Source organism: Anguilla rostrata, chromosome 8, assembly GCF_018555375.3.
Source record: "Anguilla rostrata isolate EN2019 chromosome 8, ASM1855537v3, whole genome shotgun sequence".
Taxonomy (NCBI): Eukaryota; Metazoa; Chordata; class Actinopteri; order Anguilliformes; family Anguillidae; genus Anguilla; species Anguilla rostrata.
In genome coordinates this window covers 46928869-46943537 of record NC_057940.1, presented here as the reverse complement: position 1 = coordinate 46943537, position 14669 = coordinate 46928869, and the positions used below count along the sequence as shown (strand labels likewise).

General features: G+C 38.9%; 1 protein-coding gene across 10 annotated transcripts in view; it reads left to right on the top strand.

Moving 5' to 3' along the window:
- LOC135261819 (ankyrin repeat and IBR domain-containing protein 1) overlaps nucleotides 1-14669 on the top strand; it is a 226930-nt gene that overhangs the window by 141669 nt on the left and 70592 nt on the right. For 9 of the 10 annotated variants that reach the window (XM_064348453.1, XM_064348454.1, XM_064348448.1 and 6 more), the window contains exons 15-16: nucleotides 2012-2157; nucleotides 2253-2431. In XM_064348453.1, the coding sequence (XP_064204523.1) occupies nucleotides 2012-2157; nucleotides 2253-2431 (325 nt within the window). Of the gene's footprint in view, nucleotides 1-2011; nucleotides 2158-2252; nucleotides 2432-3950; nucleotides 4421-14669 lie in introns of those variants that run through there. The other variant, XM_064348456.1, reaches the window with a different exon arrangement.

Here is a 14669-nt window from a genome sequence, read left to right as displayed (position 1 = left end):
TTTTCAAGTGGCTAACGTTGTTGTTATATCAGCTAACCCTTGATGAGTCCCTGTTCTAAATTTGGTGCTTGTATCACAAAGTGAACGATTCTGCCAAAATTTGCACTTAGCTGCCCCACTACTCATCATCTGATTCATAAATAATTTCTTGCGGTGCTCCCTATTCTGGTCTAGTCCTATTTAATATTTATGCGCAAACGATACAATTTTCTACTCCTGGCCCACCTCCCTGTCTAAAGCTGTCCAGGACCTCCAAGAATCTTTTAACTCCATTGAGGCTGCTTTTACTGATCTCAGATTGGTCTTAATTTGGACAAAACCGAACTTAGGTATTTTTATAGGTCATGCTCCCAGCTTTTGGTTTATGGCATCTGTACTACTGATGGTAAGTGTATTGAGCAAGCACCATCTTCCAAATTCAAATGGAATGTGGCTGAATGAAAAGCTTACTTTTAAAACACACATTAACAATTTCATTAAAAACTGTAGACTAATTTGGGTTTTTATTTTAGAAATCAACCATGTTTCAATTTTGTCATGAGGAAAAGACTGGTTGTAACTACATTTCTCCCTGTGATTGAATATGGTGAAATCATTTATATGCATGCCTCTGCTACCACTCTTCTGGCTATAGGCACAAGTTTACCATGAAGCTTTACGTTTTATTTTAAATGCTACATACCTCACACATCACTGTCATTGTACAAAAGGGCAGGCCTGACTTCTTTACTGTAGATGGTTTCTTTGGCTCATTTTTATTTACAAAGCCATAATAGCGCAACTCCCTGGCTATTTTAAATGTCTTTTTAATTGCAATACATGTTCTTAAAACCTGCGCTGTCAGAACTTTCCAGTTCTCTCTGTCCCCTGCCGTTTCTCGGAATTTGGAATAACAGCTTTTAGTAATTATATTCCATGGTCCTGTAATCAGTTCCAGAAAGAAGCAAAACTGGAACATTTAATCTCTTTGCGTGATTTTAAAAGTCTACTGCAGACCTTAAAACAGAGGTTTGCAGCAGTTTTATTTGAGAATGTATAATGTAATATGTTGTGTCGTTGTTTTTGGATTGTTTTTTATGTTGTAATATGTGCTTATTGTTCTCATAGCCAGGGCTCCTTTGTAAAAGAGATAGATAGCTCAATGGGACTCAACCGGTTAAATAAAAGAGAAATTAAATAATTAAACCTATAAATGAAATCCATAACTGCTCTACAGGTCTGGTACTCCCAGCTTTGTCTCATTCATTCTCAGTGTCAACTAGCAGTTGATCTTGACAACTGTGTAACATCAAAAATGGAGGGAGTTTCAATTGACAGTTCAACTGCTGTTGTTCAATCTAAGCTATAGCTTAACCTGACCATCTTTTTAGGGAGCTATGATTGGGTTAGAGCGCTGCCTCCTTTCATGTTACGTTTCATGATTAATATGACTGAGCTATTTATCCTTACATGCTGTATAGGGTACATCAAGCTCCTTGGAGGCAAGTTGAGATTAGCCTCTTTCCCTATGTAAGGGTTCATTTAGATAGTAAGCTATAGCAGGTAAGTAGGATAAATCAGATTATTATTATTATTGTTATTAGTAGTAGTAGTAGTAGTAGTAGTTATTGATGTACTGTTATTATTGCATCATTATCCATGTATTATTATTCATCATATTATTCTGTTAATAATAATAGTAATAAATGACAAACACTTTTCATACATTAATTCCAGCTGTGTCATTATAATATAGCACTAATTTAAATATTAAATAATAAGAGATAATTAAGAGTATGTATGCTGATACAGTTAGGTCTGTGTTTAGTAAAGAGTAATAGAGGAGGAAAATGGAGACTGCTCATTCACTTTGGTAATTCTAACAAAAATATTGTATTATTATATTGTGTTATTATTGGCACAGTTGGTAATGGCACATGCTAACTTTAAGAGAAGTAAAGAATGTATCGAACAGTTTGTACCTTCAGTATGAAAACTAATTGAGTGGTCATCTTGGTCCCTGTTGCCTCAGGGGAGGGCACTGCACCTGACACCATGTTCATTGAAGACGCTGTACATGAGCTTCTCAAGACTCGCCGCATCCTCAAGTGCTCTTACCCATATGGCTTCTTTCTGGAACCCAAAAGCACAAAGAAAGAAATATTTGAACTTATGCAGGTACAGTGATGAGACACATATAATTTGTTTGTACATATTTGTGTCTTGTGTGTTTTTACCATGAGAAAAGTAATGCAAGCTTTTGCCCCTTTCAGACTGATCTGGAGATAGTGACAGAGGACCTTGCTCAGAAAGTCAACCGCCCTTACCTCCGCACACCACACCATAAAATTATCCGTGCTGCCTGTCTGGTTCAACAGAAGAGACAAGAGTTCTTAGCATCTGTTGCTCGGGGTGTGGCTCCCAATGACTCTCCCGAAGCCCCTCGTCGCAGGTATTTATTCCATGTAAAACTGTGTCGAAAGGTATCCTGGTTTTTGCAGGAGAAGGTCATGCATTGGACTTCTTTGAGGAAGCTACAAAGTGGCTTCATTCAAATCTCAAGATGTTTAGTAGTTAAACTTAATAAAGCATGAAGCATAAATCATTTGATGAAGTATATGACTCATTGTCAAAATGGAGTTGGTGGGAATTTACAACAGTTATTTCAGAGTGAGTTTGGAATTGGCTTTATGGTAGAACACACAAGTAGAAGGGATGGAAAAGGTACAGTGGAAAATAGTCCCACAAGGTTTGGAGTTGAGGCCTCGGTTTTATTTGCATTTATAATTTTGATGAAGGAGTTTATAGAAATGTTCTGCAAGTTAAAATTTGAAAAATTAGGCACTAGGATTTTGATCAAGGTCTATTGTGGTCCATGCTTGTGTTGTAGTAGTAAAAAATAAAATGAATGACCAGCAGGATGCTGCGATATGTAAGGGGTGGAAATCAATACAAATATTGATGTCATACAGTGCCCTCCAGAATTATTGTCATCTTAAATAAATATGAACAAAAATTGTGGATGAAATTCACTTTATTGTTTAACTTGTTGGTGCAATCCCCTAGTGGCCATGACGCTGGTGTTCTGAGATCGTTCAACTCAGATTTCTGTGCTCCTGCAACCAAACTATGAGTTGAAAACACAAACTCTGCATTCTAGCTTTATTAGTAGACAATTCAGTACAACTATGCCAAAGACGAAGTTTCTAAGCGCCACTATTGTTGTGCCGGTCGTCCATTTACCAAGCACCCCTTCCCTGCAGACTTATCTGCAACTACACCCCCCAAGCATGACACACTAGACAAGAGTGTCTATCTGGGCATTCATGAAAATAGTCTTTTACAACAAAATATTTGTTTTCTGTCCTAGCAACAAGGTTAACCCAACAATAGCCCTACGATTTTTTGTTATTTTGGTTCTGTACTCTAGCACTTTGAGTTTGAAAGGATACAATGACAATGAGGTTGAAGTGCAGACTGCTTTAATTTGAGGCTATTTTCATACATATCGGATGAACCGTTTAGAAATGAGAGCACCTTTTGTACATGGTCCCCCCATTTTAAGGTACTACAACTATTTGTTGAATTGGCTTCACAGATGTGTTTCGTTAGGCAGGTATATTCATTTGTGTCGTTAGCGAATGTAGAAGAGAGCTGTTGATGTCTGCTCTTGATTCTAGACTTTGCAATTGATGATATGCACACGGCGGTGATGACGTAGTTCCGCTAAAAAATAGGCCAGGTCTAGAACTACCGGTGAAGTGTCAAGCGATAGCAAGCGACGACTGACGAGCGACATTTAGTGAACTAATTAATTAACCGGTTACTATTTAGACATGATTTTGAAAAAGACCAAAGTAATTAAATTTCAAAAACGTGCCGGCTTTACAGCTGAACATTGTTGTGTACCCTAATGTGAGGCTTCTGCCATATTTAATACGGTGCTAAGCTTCCATAAATTTCCATCAAAGGAAGACCTGAGGAGAAAGTGGCTGGTCAAAATTAGAAGGGACCAATTCCAGGTTACAGACCACACACGGGTCTGTAGCCGACACTTTAGACCTGACGAGCTGTCAGAGCCAGCCACACCCAGCGGACGATGGTGACTAAGAAAAAGAGCGATCCCTACACTCTTCCACTGGAACAACTACACCACGGAAACACCAAAAACCTGGAGTATGGGAGAGGAGAGAGAGACCAGTGGCAGCTGAGGAGGTTGAAGAGGAAGATTTCCCGCGGGTTGAAGGCTGGAGTGAGCATGATTATTGTGCAGCCCCTAACCCCTCCGTTGTCGATCTGGCCTTCATTGAAAATAAAGAGCTCCGTGAAGAGAACCGGGAGCTAAGGAGACAAATTGAAGCGGTGAATGTCAGACAAAGCTTTGGTTTGCAGCGATTTATTGGCTCAGATGATGACATTCGGTTGTACATAAGGTAAGCTATTAAACTCATAATAATATTTGACACTTTAATACTCCGAAAACGTATACTTTGTCTGTAAACGTATTTACTAAAGCTGGTAGTAATAATAAAGCTTCAAAGTAGCTTAACCAACCCTATATTTTAATCCTCGTAGGTTTGCCTGATTGGCATGGCATCACATGGAGCAGTCACCTTTATTTCAGCCCTGTATGCTGGTTCTGTCAGCGACAAGCAGATTCTGAAAGAGTCTGGAATTGTTCCTTTGCTGAAGCCGGAAATGGCAATAATGGTGGACAAAGGTTTTATTGTAAATGACTTTGTGCCCTGTAAAGTCTACAGACCACCTTTCCTGTACAAGAGAATACAGATGCCAGCATCAGATGTGAGGGAGACTGAAACAATTGCAAAGCTGACAGTCTACGTTGAGCGACTGATTCGCAGGTTGAAGGAGCACAAGCTGTTTGACAGTGTCATCCCCCTCTCCACCATTGGGAACTCAACCAGCTGTACACAGTTGCATGTCTCCTCCTCAACTACGAAAGTGGACCACTGGTCAAAGCTTGGGCAAAATAGTCCTGAAAATGCGTGCACACACACACAGCCATGCACATACACACAATCCAATGGTAAATCCAATCAGTTTTTTTTAATGAAACATCACAGTGACATTGTTAATAATGATGCTGGAAACAAATTTGCTATTGTGTTAATTTTCAAGTGAAAATGCGTAGGTGGTAAAAAAAACAACCTGAAAACTTGCACCACTGTTGTCAGCCTTATTAACTGCAACATTCAAGTGTCAATGTATCATATTTTCATTACAATTCAGTACATCAGTTTTGTGCTGAGAAACACTGTGTTCTGTCACCCCTAAGCACCATACATAAGCTGGCAGACAGATAACACCTCTTCCAATCATCACACAAGGCACAGAACACATATGCAGAATACACACTGAGATTCAAGACAGAAACTTCCAAAGGTAGACATAAAAAAAGAAATAGTCCGCCTTCTCCCCAATTTCTTTAATAACCGCATTGTCTCTCTGGAATCGCTGGATGAACAGGTCCTCCTGCGAGTACACAACAAAGTCGCACCACTCCAAATCTGATATCAACAACTGGCCCTGGATCTGCCAGTAGTATGCATGTGTAAGTTTCAACCCTGGTGTGCCATCCTGCAGCTTGATGTAGGGGCAGTCCACATAACTCCTGACGTTGGGGCATTTCATGTCCAGTAGGCCAAATACTGGCTGTGCTTCAGGGTCATAAATTAGTCCATCTGGGGATGACCCCATCCATGGAGCATCCAGATGTACAAGGAAGCCACAAGGATAGTGGTTAACCTCTTGTTGCTGACAGTACTCTTCCACTGCAGTTGGCTCCAACTTCAGACCCCCCTCTATGTCTGCTGTCTGTATACTTCTTTTCTATAATTCTTTCTGCCAGATTTTCAGCAGATGTCTGCCCTCTGACATGGCATATTTCTCTGAACCGTGATGATGTGATCCGTGGCTTTCTGCTTACAGTCTGTGATAGCAGTAAAAGACACTGCACCTGGCAAAAAGTTATCGAGTTCCATCATTTTATGGAAAATATTATTATTATTATTATTATTGAGAACCTCTGAGCATGGCTAAGTTATATATTTGCTGATAGACCTATCTGATATTGCTTTCTGGGTTAAGTTAGAAGAAGAGAATGACAGCATTGATTCTCTCTACTGAACAAAGATAAGATTTCCTTCCCAATATCTGAGTATTACTGCTCAAAATATTGCGGTTATGTATGTTATTTTTTAAATTAAGTCTCTTTACATAGGTTAGTGCTATTTTATTATGAGGATATTTCACACTGTAGCGTAAGCATTTGTTGGTAGCTCAGTCATGTTTATGTTTCATGCACTGGATCTGATGTGAAGCTGAAACATAGCCAGAATGTTTCAGTGGATGGTTGAATATTGTTTTAATGTCGTCCCATCCCCATACAATAAAACATTATATGCAGTAGAGTACAGAAAAACATGCGCGAGTTAATGATTACACATTTAGGTGTGTATATACCACATTGTGTCACAATTTTTTTGCATTATTTAAAGAAATTTAATATCAATGTTTCATCTTAAACATCATAGGGGGCTAATTTATATTCTTTATAATAGACAAAAATAATTTTATTAATTTTTGGAGAGATTTTGGATATGGTTCTGGTTCCCTAGATATTTTAGGCCCCTTTGCTAACAGAGAGCTTGTAATTCCCACTTAAAAATTATGCAAAAGTGAGTTGATGGAGTCAAAACAGTAGATTTGTAGTGAAATATATGATTAGCCTATGTTGTGATTTACAACAATGCATAATTGGGTACACTGCTTACTTTTTGCTTCATAGATCTTTAGTAGTTCTGCATATCCACCCTTGGGATTTTACGCACTTGTGGTCAAGGAGTTTTTGATCCAGGATATGCATAGTTTTTAACCTGATTTATATTTATCAGTTGTTCATTTCAAACTAAAAAAGAATCAATTCATGTTTTCTTTTTTGCCAAGATAATTGCATTTGTGGCACTTTATTTCTTCTAAAATTATGAATATAAACTAATACAAATCTAAATGGTACAAATGTCTAATTTAAGCAATGTTTAATTTAAGCAATTTTTCAAGTCTCTGTGATGCTCACACCTGGAGTTATACTGTAAAGCTTTAAATAGGGCACCCCCAAAATGGGCAAGGATTTGACAAATTTTCCATCTGCGGAAAGGGACACAAGCCTGAATATGACATACCCAAAATGAAATGGTTACAGTTTGTCAATCCTTTTGTCTATAGGCATAGTCATTTCCGAGTTTCGATGTACCTTAACGTTTTACGAAGGTTTCTAAGGTATACCTTTCAAAGGGAAACCGCTTTTTTACAAGTGTTTCCCAGACTATACCTTAACAGTTTCCTTAAGGGACACGTCCAAAGGTACATCATAAATTGGAGCTGGCCTTCACTGTGGTGCTGAAAAGTTTATCAATCGACGCCAAGCGAATCGATTGTCTCACTTGTAAAGGCTTATGAATGACGTTTTAATATAACAAGTGTTGTCATAATCATTTTACATCAATATAATATTGCAGAAGAGGAAGCTATGCCTACTAAACAATCATCTACTAATCTCTTTAAGAGTCAAGACGAGACCTTGTGATAGTTTCAATAAATATGTACATATAGGCTACAAAAGATAAAATAAAGAGCATCAATCAGGACATATACGCCATAGTCTGGGACTTCTTGGAAGCCCACGAAAAAGGATATAGGCTACATATGGGTGAATTATTTTGTTCTTATTGAAACAAAGGTCTAATGTTAATTTGTTTTTGTCACACAATAATATATAGGCAACTGTAGCAGCATATCCACTGATTCCCGCGGACTTTTCTCTGCAGGCAAAAGCGCGTCTGTGGAAATTGATCATGATTAATTCTATACCAGGTATGCCTTATAAATAGGCCTACCTGTTAAATTGATATGTTCATCCACCTTGATTTGCTGTTGGATAGTCTTAGATTTAACCAAGAATATAATTATTGGGTTGATCACTGAAAATTGTACAACATGGTAAGAAAGAAATGTTCTGTAATGTTGATATTTACCCAGTGCTATTTTATTTTATATAGGACGTGTGAGCTAAAGGAAAGGGATGTAGATCATTTGTCCTGTTTGTTCATTATGAGCCACCGTACCTGTATGTGTGTTTATGGCTAGGCCAATCAATGTGCTCTAGTTCCCTCTAGTTCAGTCATGCAGGTAGACTCACTCGGTGTCTGCTTTGCTCACGCGGCTTTTATATTCTTAATAAACCGGCGGTTTGTTCCAAGTCAGTGTGATCATTGACTCATACACAAACAAACTAATATCTACAGGGTATGCAGTCAGAAAAGCCATATCCTCAGTTAGCTACACTACGTATAAATTTTAAAAAACTTTTTTTTTTCACAAATTATTATAGTATTATTATTGTATTAGTATTATGGATAGGCCTTATACTTAATTACCATCATGATGGGAATAGACGGGTGAAACGACAACATTCTCATGATGTGCTGTGGACATGGACAGAAACGTTGATTGAATAATTAATTTTCATAAAGTTAATATTAAACTATCTATGTCATTTTCGCATGCAGATGTGCTACTAGATGCGCACTGTAGTACAACTGTCGATTTGAAAAACAAAATGTTGGCATAATAAGGCTAAAACTGACAGGATAAGCTGAGCGCATCGCTAAGGTACAGCTTACTAGTGCCTCAGACCACCCTTTTAAAGGTATACCTTTCAGAAGGTATACCCTAGTTAAGGAGGTGCTGGGAAACAGTTCGAGACATAAAGGAAGCCCTTAAGGTATACCTTACGATGCACGTAGCACTAAGGAGACTCTGGGACACGCAGCCCTGGTCTTTTCAGAAAGGTAACCCTTGGAAATGTGTTTTCTCTAGATATTACTGAAAGAAGGTAAAAGAAGCTCAACGCAGTGGAAGTTTTTTTCTCACCTAAAAGATTTTTTTTTTGAATGGATTCTGTAGTGAGGGCTGGTCAGGTTTACTCAGAACTACTGAGTTCAACAACCAGTCATAATTCTGTACATCTGTAGAGCCCAACTTAGTGAAATATCATAAACACAACAATGGTTTGGAAATAAAGGAGATATATTTATTGGCTATGTGTGAATAGAGTGTTACAGTGCTGACGTCTTTTTGTAGGCCAACCTGGACGTTTCTTCCACTATGGGTTCCCTCGGATGATTTCCAGTGGTTAAATTTGCTTCTCAGTCGTCACTAAAATTGTTTGCCTCTGACTAGCTGTGTACGGGGCAGAAATTAAGCTTTTCATGTGGAGTCGTTGCTTGCACATGGCAGGTCCCATTGGCTATACTGAAGGACTTCTTGGTCAGTACTAGTCTGAGAACCTTGTATTTGGGCTCGTCTTGTTCTAGGGAGTCTATGCACGCCGGCAATAACATTTACTTAGTACTTTCAGTGTGTATACAATGGCGAAGCTAACAATGATAATTCTTCCTGAGAATGATAAGTAAACAATGGACAGTTTATGATGTTTCGCTGAGTTAGCACATTTTGGGACTAAAATACTATGGGTTTTGTTCACTGGAACTTGCTGTAAATACACTACTTGGCCAAAAATATGATACACCTGACAACCAATATCTTATCCAAAATTATGGGATTAAATATGGAGTTGGTCCACCCTTTCTTCAAAACTAGATGTTAGAGCATTGCTGCAGGGATTTGCTTCCATTCAGCCAGCGTACTGTCAGTAAGGTCGTCCACAGATTGGGCGATTAGGCCTGGCTCGCTGTTGACTTTCCAATGACATAACATAACAATATAATGACAAAAACAGGCCATTTAACAGTGCTCACCATTTTTCTGACTAAATTATACGTAGTGTGCTGATTACCTACAGGTTAGATAGTATTTAACATTGTATCAAGCCTGGTCTTCAAAATCCCTACAGTTTCTGCCTCTATGACTGTGCATGAAAAAATTCTTTAATGTCTGTACGGAATTTACCTTTCACTAATTTATGTCCCCTCGTTCTACTAACAGAACTCAACCTGAAGAATCTCTTGTAGTTCACTTTGTTAATGCCCTTTATGAATTTAAAAGCCTCAATCAAATCTCCCCTTCAGTATTCCAAGCTGGACCTGTTTCATATCATCTGCAAATTTGTCTCATGTCCCTGTCAAGGTCATTGATATAAATGAGGAAAGGCAGTGGTCCCAGCACCAATCCTTGTGGGACTCCATTTCCAAGAGTTCCCTGTTCAGATATTAACCCTCAAACTACTTTTTGTGTTCTAGCCTGTAGCCAGTTCCCAATCCACACTGAAATACGTCCTCAAATTCCTACTGTCTTCATTTTGCTAAGTCTCTTAATAAATGCCTTTTGTAAATCTAAGTCTATAATATCTTAAGCCTTGTTATAATTAAAACACTTGGTAGCTTCTTCAAAGAATACCAGAGGGTTTGTCAGATATAACCTTCCCTTGCAAAAGCCTTGCTGACTGGTTGTTATTTTCAAGAAACACTTATAACTTGTTTGTAATGATAGATAGCAGTATTTTACATGTAATTCAAGTTAGGCTGACAGGTATTTCTCCTGTTTCTAAAGATTAAAAATGTCTAAAAATACCTGCCAGTGGCTTCACAACCTAGCCTCCCCAGTAGAGCAAATCACAGCCCCGGCTTATATTAGGGAATCTTTGAACATTGTTCACTACAGTTAGCCACTAGCTCTAAACTTTTCTCTTGAATAATATTTTATTTCAACAGTTCATCACAGCTGACTATTTGGCATGTACACATATAGTGTAGTGCTTATAACACAATATAACCAAAACTTGCCACGCGCTTCCCAAACTTTGGCTTAGTGGTTACCATGGTTGCCCTTCAAATAGACGACTAGGCTTGGCTGGAATCATAACTTGGGTTTTCGCTATAGATTTCTCTGATGCTTTTTTTTCATCATTTTTTCATTTGTCTTATTCAGAGGCTATAGAAAAAACATTTTTATTGTTTGTTCATTATCTAATTCAGAAAAAATGAATTGGAGGCATTTATTAGTTAGCTAGCTGGCTGGTAATAACTATCACACACAACTAGCAAGTAATTAGGGGCCAAGCACCGAAGGTGCAGGGCACCTATTGTAATCGTTAGTATTATTATTATTAGGGGCCAAGCACCGAAGGTGCAGGGCACCTATTGTAATCGTTAGTATTATTATTATTATTATATTTTCTGCAATGGGAGTCTATGACAGTCCATAGAACCCATTGGTGGTTTTTTATGAAATTTGGCACATTGATAGAGGACAGTCCAATGTATCCAGGCATCGAATTTGGGGTCAATCCATCCAACTCTGTAGCGCCACCAACAGGCCAAACTTCAAGGTACATATTTGCTAATAACTTTTGAACCGTTTGTCCTAGAGTTGTGGGGGTTCTTTCCCCCGAATCCTTGGGTCATGCCGATTCCAATTCACCCATTGCCGTTAAAACGGGTCATAATAGATTTTCCGCCATTTTGAATTATTCTAAAAACCTACTTTTGCGAACTAGTCCTAGGGCATTATTCCGATCTCCACCAAATTCGGACCATATGATCTACAGATCGTGATGACCAAAAGTTATTCACAGAATTTTGCTAAAGCTATTTATATGGACACAATGAGCCAATGAATATTGAGATGGGCGTGGCTTGTTACATGAAGGTGTGTAAATTCTGAACGGTATCACAGTAACACCATGAAACTTGGTTGGCATATCAGCAGCCATAAGTGGAGGCTAACCCTCCATTTTCGGCCCGATCAAGCAAAGTGGTGGCGCTAGAGAGCTCATTTTCTGTTTAGGCATAACCGCTAGGCCAATGTTTTCGAAACTCGGCACACATATATTGGGGCACTCTATATGGACAGGGAGGAAATATGATGCCGATTGGCCAAGAGGTGGCGCTGTCATGAGCAAAAAGGTGTTTTTCTTAGATAATTTTGAACAAGTATATCTCCGGCCCCATTTGAGCTACAGTCATGAAATTTTGCACATATGTGCAACTTGTCAAGGGTAACAAGTTTCCAATAAGGACCCATAAGCCCCGCCCATTGGATCTTCCGCAAATTAGACATTTTTGAAAAATGCTTCAAATGCGTTCTGCCATAGAAGTCTAGACTTTTTAATGTCATTATACATTAACGACAGCAGATAGCGCCATTTAGCTATAAAACCGGTTGCTTTTCACAAGGAGATGGTTCAATGGTATTAGAAATCCGAGTAGACACAGATCCCCTTGGTGGATTTTTATGAAAATTGTTGTGTTGATAAAGGACAGTCCATTGTATCCAGGCATCACATTTGGGGTCAATCCATCCAACTCTGTAGTGCCACCAACAGGCCAAACTTCAAGGTACATTTTTGCTTATAACTTCTGATTCGTTTGTCCTAGAGTTGTGATCTTCCGCAAATTTGACATTTTTGAAAAATGCTTCAAATGCTGTTTGCCATGGAAGTCTATGGCAGCCGCTATAACCGACTGGTCGGTTTTTACAAAACTTTGCAGAATGGTAGAGGGTTATGCCGTTCGCCCTGCGATGGACTGGTGTCTTGTGCAGGGTTTGTTCTGGTTGCTTGTCCTCTTGGTGCCCCTGTAGTGCTTGGCCCCTTCATTGCTGCTCGCAGCTATATTATGTTATTAGTTTTATGGCCTCCTTTATTTCTCTTATTTTTCCCAAACAGTTAGTTTCTTGTCAGCTTCACTTCAGTTTCACGGGATTAACTTTATTGACCAGAGTCACCACAGTCCCCTCACCTCACCCCTCCCCCTTGTCAACTCCTTTTTCATCCCACAGTCGTGATTGTGCAAAGAATCGTAATGCAGACACATTAAACTTAGAGTTGTACCGCATATGGAATAGATTTCCGCACTCATGCACTGAAATTTTTTTAAATGCACATAATCAACCAGTAGTATGTTTGCATCACTTCTCAACCATGTCCTCTTCAATCTTGAAATAGCGCTCTCCTTTATTCCAAAACGAGTGTTTGAATTGGGCTGGTACTCACTGCTACAGAGTAGCCTACTTTTGATTGTTGCCCATACGCCACTGGATCTAGGTATGCATCCTATAGCGTAGTTAATTATTTACCACCGTAAGATTATAGTTTTAGGCTGCAAGATTGTATTTGCAAACTTTTTCTATAAGAATAAGGATAAATTCTTGTTGCTCTGTTTAAGAGATTTTAATTCGGACTACAGCTGATACGTCCAAATACATTTACAGAATTTTGAATTCTGAGCGTAGCATATCTACTTCATGCAATTTACAAACTGTTTGCAAAACTGTAGATTGCCTTGTGTTAAACAACTTGGTAAACAACTTTATTGCCCCAAAAGTATATATTTGAAAATGTTGGAGGCTGCAACAGAATCTGTTAGCGTGAACTGTTATGTCATAGCCTACCAGCCTTCTAGATTTTGCTCTTATTGCACTTGAAGCTCTGGTTGGAGGGGTGTGTGTTAGCATACACTTAATAGTTGGAAGTACACTGGTTAACTAGGCTGTTAATTCTTTAATGAAATATCCGAACACTAAACTAAAAGGAGGGCGCACATTTTTATCTACAGCAACCGAGGGGTGTTCTCCTGGCCTGCGCATACTTAATTAATGATCAGGGAGGATCTAAGGGGTGCTGATTATTTCCCTTTTATATATTATTATTGGTTCAGGTCAATTTACAATACAGCACATCTTTTTAAGGTTATAGGGAAATTGACCCTCTCCTTGTAAACATCATGGTGACACCATAAATATCTATATTTTGAGATCTTTTTGGGAGTGACAGCTTCGGCTATTATGGGAATATTTGTGAGCTTCTATATGGAGACATTAGATCAGGCAACAATTTAACTAAATTACAAATTCAGTAGTGACACTGACTTCTGCTGTATTCTGGTATGGTCTGCCCAGAAAATCCAACACCGTGCTTTTAGGTTTATTAACCAATTTTTTGGTCTCCTACGAGTGCTGCCAACATGGTGTATCCCAGCCCACACTCACACACAGACACACACGTTCACACTTCAAATGGACCCACCCCCCCACCCAGTTCTTGCTTATTATCGCCTGTCTTTGAAGTTTCCAAGGGTCCACAGTGGCGAATGGTGAATTTGAGATTCCTGACATTTCCTCTCTGTAAGGGATTAATTCACCCCTGTAGGTGATAAATTCTTTGCACCAACATGCCCTATGCCTCTGGGAAGAAACTTAAATTTGCAGAAAACTAACAAGTGACAAAGGGTGGGTCATTACAAAATGTGACACAAACAGATATTGACATTTACAAAGTGCTTGCTTCAATTATTACAATCAATCTCAAGATAAGAGTGTTCATCTTTGATTACTGTCCTGAAATTATAGTCCATCTTTTTGGCAGTCTGTGCTGGTTTTCCAGCTGTGTACTGGAGACATCTCCATGCGTCTTGCAGAGTCCTGATATGTCCCAACAACAGATATGTCCAGTCATCATGTTAACTGAAAGTCTCCTTTTTGTCTTGTTTGTACCTGTGATGAAGAAGTTCTCTAGGCATTGTGCTGTGTTAAGGGTGATGTTGGAGCCCTGTTGTGTCCGGTTATTTCAACAAGCAGTTCTTTAGCGCGAGTCTTAGGCCTGGGGGAGCTACAAGTATGATGTGTATGTGCAGTGTAGCATCTCTCCCACA